This window comes from Salvelinus alpinus, chromosome 4, assembly GCF_045679555.1.
Source record: "Salvelinus alpinus chromosome 4, SLU_Salpinus.1, whole genome shotgun sequence".
Lineage (NCBI taxonomy): Eukaryota > Metazoa > Chordata > Actinopteri > Salmoniformes > Salmonidae > Salvelinus > Salvelinus alpinus.
In genome coordinates, this window is record NC_092089.1 from 17,698,945 (window position 1) to 17,710,823 (window position 11,879).

General features: G+C 44.5%; 2 protein-coding genes across 3 annotated transcripts in view; one reads left to right on the forward strand and one right to left on the reverse strand.

The window, feature by feature from the left end:
* The first annotated feature begins 3,741 nt into the window (after nt 1-3,741).
* Nucleotides 3,742-8,324, forward strand: LOC139572911 (CCN family member 3-like). Its single transcript, XM_071395771.1, has 5 exons — nt 3,742-3,894; nt 4,024-4,252; nt 4,659-4,913; nt 5,754-5,968; nt 6,593-8,324. Exons 1-5 carry the CDS (start codon nt 3,844-3,846, stop codon nt 6,884-6,886), a joined length of 1,044 nt encoding a protein of 347 aa, XP_071251872.1. The 5' UTR covers nt 3,742-3,843; the 3' UTR covers nt 6,887-8,324.
* A 2,474-nt stretch (nt 8,325-10,798) lies between these two features.
* Nucleotides 10,799-11,879, reverse strand: part of enpp2 (ectonucleotide pyrophosphatase/phosphodiesterase 2) — a 40,862-nt gene continuing 39,781 nt past the window's right edge. For both annotated transcript variants that reach the window (XM_071395773.1, XM_071395772.1), the window contains exon 25: nt 10,799-11,662. In XM_071395773.1, the coding sequence (XP_071251874.1) occupies nt 11,492-11,662 (171 nt within the window). In that variant the 3' untranslated portion in view covers nt 10,799-11,491. The remainder of the gene's footprint in view (nt 11,663-11,879) is intronic.

Consider the following 11,879-nt stretch of genomic DNA (forward strand, 5'->3'; position numbering starts at 1 on the left):
AGTTAGCCTATCAAATCTAGCCCTGTATTAAAGGGTCAAAATGGATACGTGGAAAATCAACAGTTGACACATCGGCAGGTGTAGTCTGAATTATGAATACAAAGCACTAGAGCCCGAATGATGTGTCGTTTCCCCCGAAATGACGTGTAGTGTATATCGATATCGACTGATAATTCCAGCGATAACCGATGTTTAATAAATAAGATGAGAAAAGGGAATCTCACGGTGATCTGAACACTGGGTCGTTCTCATGATGTGTTATTAGTGACATAAAAGAAGAAATCGTCCTTTATTATTTCTTGGACAATTGGCTCTTTTCGACGGCAATTTCTGAGAACTCAGTGTGGAAAAATGTTTTCACTTTTTCATTTCCCCGACTGTCGGCAGAGACCTGTATATCGGTACCAGTAAGTTTTGTTCCTTCAAAGATCAGAATCGGACCCCATAAAACATATCGGTCGGCCACTACAAAGCACACTGCACAGCCACCATTCAAAGTAAGCTCATCATGCTGACTTATAGGCACACATAGTGTCCCAAATGGCACCCTATTTGCTACATAGTTCACTACTTTTTGACCAAGGCCCATAGGGCCCATAGTGCCAAAAGTAGTGCACTATATAGGGGAAGGGGTGCCATTTGGGATACACTCAATGCTAATGAAGTCCCCTGAGTCTTACATTACACCACCAAGGTCCTCAGTGACGTCCACACTACACAGCCCAATACTTTTCCAACTGGCCAAATCCCCATCTCCAACGGACCAAATCCCCATCTCCAACTGGCCAAATCCCCATCTACAACTGGCCAAATCCCCATCTCCAACGGACCAAATCCCCATCTACAACTGGCCAAATCCCCATCTCCAACTGGCCAAATCACCACTCCAACTGGCCAAATCCCCATCTCCAACGGACCAAATCCCCATCTCCAACTGGTCAAATCCCCATCTCCAACTGGTCAAATCCCCATCTACAACTGGCCAAATCCCCATCTCCAACGGACCAAATCCCCATCTCCAACTGGTCAAATCACCATCTCCAGCTGGCCAAACCACCATCTCCAACTGACCAAATCACCATCTCCAACTGGCCAAATCCCCATCTACAACTGGCCAAATCCCCATCTATAACTGGCCAAATCCCCATCTCCAACTGGCCAAATCCCCATCTCCAACTGGCCAAATCCCCATCTACAACTGGCCAAATCCCCATCTACAACTGGCCAAATCCCCATCTATAACTGGCCAAATCCCCATCTACAACTGGCCAAATCCCCATCTCCAAGTGGCCAAATCCCCATCTCCAACTGGCCAAATCCCCATCTATAACTGGCCAAATCCCCATCTACAACTGGCCAAATCCCCATCTCCAAGTGGCCAAATCACCATCTCCAACTGGCTAAATCCCCATCTACAACTGGCCAAATCCCCATCTCCAACTGGCCAAATCCCCATCTACAACTGGCCAAATCCCCATCTCCAACTGGCCAAATCACCATCTCCAACTGGCCAAATCCCCATCTATAACTGGCCAAATCCCCATCTACAACTGGCCAAATCACCATCTCCAACTGGCCAAATCCCCATCTATAACTGGCCAAATCCCCATCTCCAACTGGCCAAATCCCCATCTCCAACTGGCCAAATCCCCATCTACAACGGACCAAATCCCCATCTCCAACTGGCCAAATCACCATCTCCAACTGGCCAAATCCCCATCTCCAACTGGCCAAAATCCCTGACACAAATCTCAACGGTCTATGTGTCAGACAGAGGGGCGTCTAAAGAACATGCCCAGGCTTAACAACACTGGGGTGCCGTTTGAGACTCAGACATGGTATTTTAAAACACTGGCAAACACAGTGGTGATGTCACTCATGTGGGCTGATTCAGCCAGTTGCCTCATTTGTCCTACTTCAGGCAGAGGCACCCACCACACCAGAACGTGTTAGATAAAACCCAGATGGACTAGCCATCTAAGTTTCCCCCTAGATTTGTAATTATGCAGCCAGCAAACGTTCCAAAGAGAAACCTCTTGCCCACTGACTGCAGACTGACATCTAAGGAACCACCATCGTGGAAGAGGGGCTTTACTGGTTTATCTATTCCACAGCCAAACTAGATCAGCCAGTGTGATATCTATTCCACAGCCAAACTAGATCAACCAGTGTGATATCTATTCCACAGCCAAACTAGATCAACCAGTGTGATATCTATTCCACAGCCAAACTAGATCAGCCAGTGTGATATCTATTCCACAGCCAAACTAGATCAACCAGTGTGATATCTATTCCACAGCCAAACTAGATCAACCAGTGTGATATCTATTCCACAGCCAAACTAGATCAGCCAGTGTGATATCTATTCTGCACCAAACTAGATCAACCAGTGTGATATCTATTCTTCACCAAACTAGATCAACCAGTGTGATATCTATTCCACAGCCAAACTAGATCAGCCAGTGTGATATCTATTCCACAGCCAAACTAGATCAGCCAGTGTGATATCTATTCCACAGCCAAACTAGATCAACCAGTGTGATATCTATTCCACAGCCAAACTAGATCAGCCAGTGTGATATCTATTCCACAGCCAAACTAGATCAACCAGTGTGATATCTATTCCACAGCCAAACTAGATCAGCCAGTGTGATATCTATTCTGCACCAAACTAGATCAACCAGTGTGATATCTATTCTTCACCAAACTAGATCAACCAGTGTGATATCTATTCCACAGCCAAACTAGATCAGCCAGTGTGATATCTATTCTGCACCAAACTAGATCAACCAGTGTGATATCTATTCTTCACCAAACTAGATCAACCAGTGTGATATCTATTCCACAGCCAAACTAGATCAGCCAGTGTGATATCTATTCCACAGCCAAACTAGATCAGCCAGTGTGATATCTATTCCACAGCCAAACTAGATCAGCCAGTGTGATATCTATTCCACAGCCAAACTAGATCAGCCAGTGTGATATCTATTCTACAACCAAACTAGATCAACCAGTGTGATATCTATTCTTCACCAAACTAGATCAACCAGTGTGATATCTATTCTACAACCAAACTAGATCAACCAGTGTGATATCTATTCTTCACCAAACTAGATCAACCAGTGTGATATCTATTCTGCAGCCAAACTAGATCAACCAGTGTGATATCTATTCTACAGCCAAACTAGATCAACCAGTGTGATATCTATTCTACAACCAAACTAGATCAGCCAGTGTGATATCTATTCTTCACCAAACTAGATCAACCAGTGTGATATCTATTCCACAGCCAAACTAGATCAACCAGTGTGATATCTATTCTTCACCAAACTAGATCAACCAGTGTGATATCTATTCTGCAGCCAAACTAGATCTATTTTCATTCCAGAGATGTAATGAGCACAATAATGAAAATCAGGGAACGGAGGAACTAGTTTGAAGTAGGTTCATTTGAATGATCATGAAAAATGTTGATTATTGATATGAATAGCAGCAATAAAACTGTCAAATGAGCTTATGTGTCCTAAATACTAGTAACGTAGCCTTCCTCTGTGTGCAAAGAACTCAGGATCTAACAGGAAAATGTGAGTCTCATCCTGATCCAATCAAAATTCCCAGACTCTACCAGGGCCAGGGGGGTGATCCCTCCATTATCCCCTTCCTCCATACCTCCTCCTTCCCCTCCTCCGTTCCTCCTTCACGCGTCACCGTGTCGTTAGACAGGACCGTTATAAATGGCTCTGCACACACTTCTGAAGCACGCCGAAGGGATTTACACAGCTACAGCAAGACACAAAGGAGGGACGATTCTACGAAGAGAAAACTACCTTTCGCTGAATCAGGATGTCTAAGGTTGCAGAGAGAACCCTTTTCATTTTCTACATTTCAACACAGGTAAATAAATTCAGTTAAACTTTACAAACTAGACTCATCCAAACTACATCATGTGAAGAATATGAAAACAAGGAGCAACAACTTTGAAAAATCACATTTGAACACAGTTTTCCCTTTTTTTCTCTCCAGATTTGCTCCCAGATCTTGGCGCAGGTGTGTCCGACAAGGTGCCTCTGTTCGCAGGAGCCTCCGATGTGCGCCCCCGCGGTCCAGCTGATTCTGGATGACTGCGCATGCTGTCTGGTCTGTGCGAGGCAGAAAGGAGAGGCGTGCTCAGAAATAAATCCCTGTGATACACACAGGGGTCTGAACTGCGACTACACGGCCGATGTACACCAGAGGACAGGTGTCTGTGTCGGTGAGTCATTTGTTAATTATATTGAACGAGTTGATGTCCTCGTGTAGGTGTCAGAGCGACGGGGTAGATTCCCTGGCCTTGTCTCAATTGGATTTGCTCAACTCCTGCGTACCTCTCTCCTCTGTCCTCTCTCGCCTCCTTTTGAAAAAGGTCAAAGGTGATCGAAGAGTGGCAGCGGGGACCCCGCCCCTATCTAAGAGCTATTGATGATGATGATGATGATGATGATGATGATGATGATGATGATGATGATGATGACGACGATGACAATTCACATTCATTTGAAGACACAAAACACTTAAACATATGCCATTTTTTTGGGATTTTATCCAGATATGAGTATTGGAAATTAAAAAATGTTAAATAATGATTTGTGCTTTTCTTGTGTCCTCCATGTCTTCCACAGCTCATGAGGGAGACATCTGCCTGTTGGACGGTTCAGTGTACCAGAACGGGGAGACCTTCTTCCCCAGCTGCAGGTACCAGTGCACCTGCAGGGACGGTCAGATCGCCTGCGTGCCACGCTGCAACCTGGACGTGATGCTGCCGGGCCCTGACTGCCCTCGACCCAGGAAGGTGGCGGTGCCAGGGGAGTGCTGTGAGAAGTGGGTCTGTGAGCCCCAACCAGAGGCCAGTGCCCTGGGCAGCTTCGCCATGGCTGGTAAGCACTCAGTCTCTCTGCTCTCAAATCAAAGCCCTTAAAAAAGCCCTGACAAGCCCTTAACACTTATTTTTCTTAAAACTGCATTGTTGGTTAAGTAAAAAAATAGATAAGTAAAAAATACCAATTAGATAAATAATTCTCTAGTGTACTACATAGGGAATAGGGTTTCATGTGGGATGCAGCTTCTCTCTCTACGTCTCTCTGCTTCTGACGTGACTGGTACTCTGGTGCAAGCCACAAAGTCAAGAGACAGATTCATGCCTCTAGGTTGACCTGGCTGGCTCTGTGTGTGAAGGGAAACGCTGAATTGCCTCGGAGTACAGAGAGAGAGAGAGAGACTCACAGAGCAAGTTGACTTATCCCAGGAAGCCTCGGTGTAGACCTCTGTAGCCAGCCAAAACATTCCATTTCGTGTTCTCTGGAATGTGATGTACCTTGGATCGTTCTTAATCTGTGATTAATGGACTTTAGGCACCTAAAGAAATAGATTCCGATAGAACTGGGAATTGGATTACCTGTATACCGATTATACACCAATGTAGGGGAATCAACTCAAATCAAATCAAATGTATTTATATAGCCCTTCGTACATCAGCTGATATCTCAAAGTGCTGTACAGAAACCCAGCCTAAAACCCCAAACAGCAAGCAATGCAGGTGTACGTTTGCATCAATTATGCAAACCACACAGTTCCCAATACCAGCCTAACATAAGTCTCCTCTTCTGCACTTTTGCCCAGTAATTCTTATGTCCATCAATCAATCTAGCGTGCATCTGTATTTCCCATGTCACAACATCTGTCTCATCCGGTGTGTCTCTCCCCGTCCTCCCGTACAGCCTACAGACAGGAGGAGACAGTGGGGTTTGACTCGTGGGACCCCAGTACTAACTGCATAGAGCAGACTACGGAGTGGGGCGCCTGCTCTCGGACCTGTGGCATGGGCATCTCCACCCGGGTCACCAACAGGAACCCCCGCTGTGAGATGGTCAAGCAGACGCGTCTGTGCATCGTCAGGCCCTGCGACAAACAGCAGCAGCAGGATGTTCCTACGGTAGGCTACTCAACCCACTGTCACTGTACTAATACCAGCAGCAGGATGTTCCTAAGGTAGGCTACTCAACCCACTGTCACTGTACTAATACCAGCAGCAGGATGTTCCTAAGGTAGGCTACTCAACCCATTGTCACTGTACTAATACCAGCAGCAGCAGAATGATGTTCCTACGGTAGGCTACTCAACCCACTGTCCCTGTACTAATACCAGCAGCAGCAGAATGATGTTCCTACGGTAGGCTACTCAACCCACTGTCCCTGTACTAATACCAGCAGCAGCAGAAGGATGTTCCTACGGTAGGCTACTCAACCCACTGTCACTGTACTAATACCAGCAGCAGGATGTTCCTAAGGTAGGCTACTCAACCCACTGTCCCTGTACTAATACCAGCAGCAGCAGAAGGATGTTCCTACGGTAGGCTACTAATAATACAAACCAAATCACAGTTGTAGAAGGAAAATACGAATTGAAATGTCAGAATAGAAGTTCAAGTTCAACTTGCCATTCAGACTAAATGCAAATCTTCCGACGAACAAAACTCACAAGAGCTCTGACAAAATACATGAAAGAAGTATTCCAATGTTTCACCAACTGACAACCATTTCCTCCTCTAAATCCTCAGAGAGGAAGCAAGTGCCTGAGGATGAAGAAGGCGGTGAAACCCATCCGGTTCAGCTATAAGAACTGCACCAGCGTCCTGACCTACAAGGCCCGGTACTGTGGTGTGTGTACGGACGGGCGCTGCTGCACCCCACACAGCACCGAGACGGTGCAGGTGGAGTTCCAGTGTGCTCAGGGTAAAGCCGTGAAGAAACCTGTGATGTTCATCAACACCTGCGCCTGTCACTACCACTGTCCCAGAGACAACGCTGTGTATCAACCATCAGACCTGGTCTACAGCGGTTACACGTTATAACACTGTTACCAATAGACACAACTAAAGTTTCTTCTAGTCATCTGTGACAGTAGTATTGTACTGTACTGTAGTCGGGCGACTCTATATGTTCATGACTCTAAATGTTCTTGACATCATATCCCTGACGGTGTATGGTTGGTCTCAGGAGGCAGAATCTCAATTGCATACTTATCGCGTCCTCTCTCCTCGCCTCCTTCTCAAAACCCATTGGATGAGAAAGCCAGATGTCCCTCCCCTCTGACTTTCTCTTCCAATGGGTTTTGAGAAAGAGGCGAGGAGAGAGGGTGCGAGGAGAGAGGGCGCGAGGAGAGAGGGCGTGAGGAGAGAGGAGAGAGGAGAGAGAACGCGAGGAGAGAGGAGTGAGGACGCGAGGAGTATGCAATTGAGATTCTCACAGTCAGCACTTAGCTACCTTTACAGAATGGATGAGCTTTCTGCATCTGATAGAACTGGAAACGTTGTGCTTTAGTGTATCATAACGATAGAGTTTTCCTTTTCTGCTTACTGCAAACGGCCTCAGTGATCATACACAGCTCCTGGATCAGTTGTAGACAGCCTCTGACTGTTGCAGAGGTATTTCCGAAATAGCGGTTAGGCTACCTACAATAGTTTCAAGTGCAATGTTTGCACGTCCAACAATTTTCCAGCTGCACGTCACAAAAAAATGTCTCGTGAAAGCAACACCTGCTCACTGTTGTATTTGTTCTGGTGAAAACCTGTGTTTCTATTCCCCTCATTCCTCTGACCTTTGACCTTTTAGATGTTTGCAGACTCTTGCCCTCTCCCAGGCTCTGCAGTCAACCTGGTCTTGGCCCACACAACAGTCATGTCGACAGCCAGGTCAAAGGTTGTTCTCATAATGTACTGCCGCTTTCCACAGCAAGCCTGTAAGTCTCCGCTCTAGGACCTCTAGCCCCGCCCCGTACACGTCAGACCTGGGTCAAATACATGTGTCAAATACTTGAGATGATTTAACTTGACCAGTGTGCAGGCTGTGGGTTGAGTTGGCAGTTTATGAGACTATTCCATTGGTTCCGTTGTACAGGACAAGCTAAGTCAAGTGCACCTCCAAAGTCTTTGGCATATATATGTCACCCAGTTCTGATATACTGTCATTGACTGCAACGCAATGTAGAATTTCCTAAAACAGAATGTTAATTTTCTACTCCTCTGTGGTCTCTTGTAGAAAGATACAAGTTACGTAAATACTTTACTGTATAGTTGGCGCGAGTGTGTATTAAATACACAGTGTCTGTATGTCTTTGTAAACCAAATGTAAATATGAAGTCTATATAGTGTCTCTATGTCTTTGTAAACCTAATGTAAATATGAATTCTATATAGTGTCTGTACGTCTACTCTGGTTGTGTTTCGCCCAGCCTTTTTGGTCATTATAATAATACTCATGATTTGACATTAAATATGTATATTTTCTATAACTTCTGATTTGTTTCTCTTTATTCCAACCATCATGATATACCGTGTAGATAAATTGTTAGACAACAGTTGATGTACATTAAATTGACCTAAAAACTGAGTCACACAAGAATAACACCTTTCATATAAGGCTAATGGATAGTTTAGTGACAACCCCGACGAATGAATGCGACATAACATGCTTTATGACTATGAGAGACTATGGTGTGTTCTAACTTCCAACACTCGCTTCTTTTACAAGTCAGTGAAATTACTGAACGCTCAAAAGCTCTCCCAGAACTGGTGCATAAAACCACTATACATCAAACAGCGACACCTTGTGGGATATTTAAGAAGTGCAGGAAAGTATAAGGAAACATTACCTCTATTGTTATTCCTATCCAGAGTAAAAGTTAGCCATGACCATAACTGCAGTGTCCCTGGTCGGCACACTGTCCTCTCCTGGTGGTCTGTAGCGCTAATTGGAAAAGTACATCACAGCTCAGCTCCAACAGAAGCGTCGCGTTGCCATCCGCGTTGTGTCAATGTGACGTTCTACCTACTACACAAAGACGTTGATTTGGGAACGGAGAGTAGCGTCTTTATTCTATTTTCCCCTACTGCACTGTACCATATTAATCTATTATGCGTAAGTACAATAGCTGTTGGCCCTGTTTTTCGCAAGTACTCATTAAATTGTTGCTAGTGGTTGTACTAAATGATACTCAAATTACACAAGTTGCTTTTGTTTACATTGTGAACATAGGTAATCAGTGTAGCTAAGTTGCTTTTGTTTACATTGTGAACATAGGTAGTCAGTGTAGCTAAGTTGCTTTTGTTTACATTGTGAACATGGGTAGTCAGTGTAGCTAAGTTGCTTTTGTTTACATTGTGAACACAGGTAGTCAGTGTAGCTAAGTTGCTTTTGTTTACATTGTGAACATAGGTAGTCAGTGTAGCTAAGTTGCTTTTGTTTACATTGTGAACACGGGTAGTCAGTGTAGCTAAGTTGCTTTTGTTTACATTGTGAACACGGGTAGTCAGTGTAGCTAAGTTGCTTTTGTTTACATTGTGAACACGGTAGTCAGTGTAGCTAAGTTGCTTTTGTTTACATTGTGAACACGGGTAGTCAGTGTAGCTAAGTTGCTTTTGTTTACATTGTGAACATAGGTAGTCAGTGTAGCTAAGTTGCTTTTGTTTACATTGTGAACACAGGTAGTCAGTGTAGCTAAGTTGCTTTTGTTTACATTGTGAACACAGGTAGTCAGTGTAGCTAAGTTGCTTTTGTTTACATTGTGAACATAGGTAGTCAGTGTAGCTAAGTTGCTTTTGTTTACATTGTGAACATTTTTCCACCAATTGGTCTTTTGGCCAATCAGATCACCTCTGAAAGAGATCTGATGTGATTGGTTGAAAGACCAAATAGTGGGGGAAAAATATCAGAATTGAGCTGCCTGTGTAAACGCAGCCTATGTAGAGAATAGGTTACCATCCAGGACGTACAGTACACAGGGTGTCCAGTCAGTTACCGGCAGCCAGCTGGTAAAATACATTTTCTCTTGTCTCTCGCACTGAGATAAATGACTGAGAAAACTACAGTATATCATCGCTGGAGTGTTGAGACAGACTGGTGTTTGCAGTGTAATCAGATGTGATAAATGACTGAGAACACTACAGTATATCATCGCTGTAGTGTTGAGACAGACTGGTGTTTGCAGTGTAATCAGATGTGATAAATGACTGAGAACACTACAGTATATCATCGCTGTAGTGTTGAGACAGACTGGTGTTTGCAGTGTAATCAGATGTGATAAATGACTGAGAACACTACAGTATATCATCGCTGTAGTGTTGAGACAGACTGGTGTTTGCAGTGTAATCAGATCTCGATTCAAACCTTTATTGTACGTCTGGGGAAGCGTCCACTGAGATTAGCAGGTTTGAGTCAGACCAGATGCACTTCCTAGATTTCATCCTTGGAAGAATGTTGTAGGTGGGCATTTCTGTAGTGTGTAGACTACAAGTTAAAAACCTGTCAGTATCTCTTGTCATTTAAAAAATATATATATAACCTTTATTTAACTAGGCAAGTCAGTTAAGAACAAATTCTTATTTACAATGATGGCCTACGCTCGGCCAAACCCGGACGACGTTGGGCCAATTGTGCGCCACCCTATGGGGCTCCAAATCACGGCCGGTTGTAATACATACAGCCTGGATTCGAACCAGGGTGTCTGTAATGACACCTCTAGCAGTGAGATGCAGTGCCTTAGAGCGCTGTGTCACTCGGGAGCCCGTCACTAAACCCATTTAAACACACATTTATTACTGACATTAAATCTCCCAACTACAGGAACAGGCTTTATTGATTGATGTTTTGTTTATTGATGATCATAATGCTAATATCGTTAGCATTAAATCAAACCAACAACGGTGAGCAGCAATGACCTCTGACCTTGCTGCCAACCTCCCCGATACACCGCAATAACAGACGAGGTCGTACAAAAAGGTTTATTGCATTGAAACATGAGGCATAAATAAGTAGATCACACAGGTGTCCGGTACATATTTAAAAGGATGTCACCACTACAGGTTCACTAGTATTATTGTTCACAGTACAGACAGAGCTTATTATTATTAACACAGTACTCTCAGCCATCACCAGCAAGACAGTCATCACACACACCACATACACCACAGTAACAACAAATAAGGCAATTCAATTCATGCTTGTTAATCATTAAAAAAAACTAAAAAAAAAGGGACAGGAAATGTGTTGCATTACAGAGGAACAGAACAGTCATGAATAAACATTTAGAATAATACATGTGAAAAAACAAAACACGACATATTCAAAAATATACACCAGACCATCGGAGCTGTGGTGGACACAGGAGAGGGTAGGTCGACAGGAGAGGGTAGGTCGACAGGAGAGGGTAGGTCGACAGGAGAGGGTAGGTCGACAGGAGAGGGTAGGTATAGACAGGAGAGGGTAGGTAGACAGGAGAGGGTAGGTCGACAGGAGAGGGTAGGTAGACAGGAGAGGGTAGGTAGACAGGAGAGGGTAGGTAGACAGGAGAGGGTAGGTCGACAGGAGAGGGTAGGTAGACAGGAGAGGGTAGGTATAGACAGGAGAGGGTAGGTAGACAGGAGAGGGTAGGTAGACAGGAGAGGGTAGGTAGACAGTGGTTTAGATCTCGCTCTCATACGTGTGCATGTGAGTCTTCAGTGAGAGGATTTCAGGGTAACTCCGGCTAGTCCGACGGTAGAAGTCCAGGCCCGTGAGGATCTCTACGTCTCGGACCCGGGCCGTGTGCAGCTTCATCAGATCCTCCACCCACTTAGACTCCTCCTCAGAGCTCTGGGGGACGAAGACAACATCACACAACGTCAGCTACCTGCACATTTCATGATGCTCTGAGATCTCTCTCTTCAATGGGCTTTATTGGCATGGGAAGCATGTTTACATTGCCAAAGCAAGTGAAATAGATAGACAAAAGTGAAATAATCAAATGAACAGTAAACATTACTCACAAGTGTCAAAGGAATAGACACATTTCAAATGTCATATGTCTATA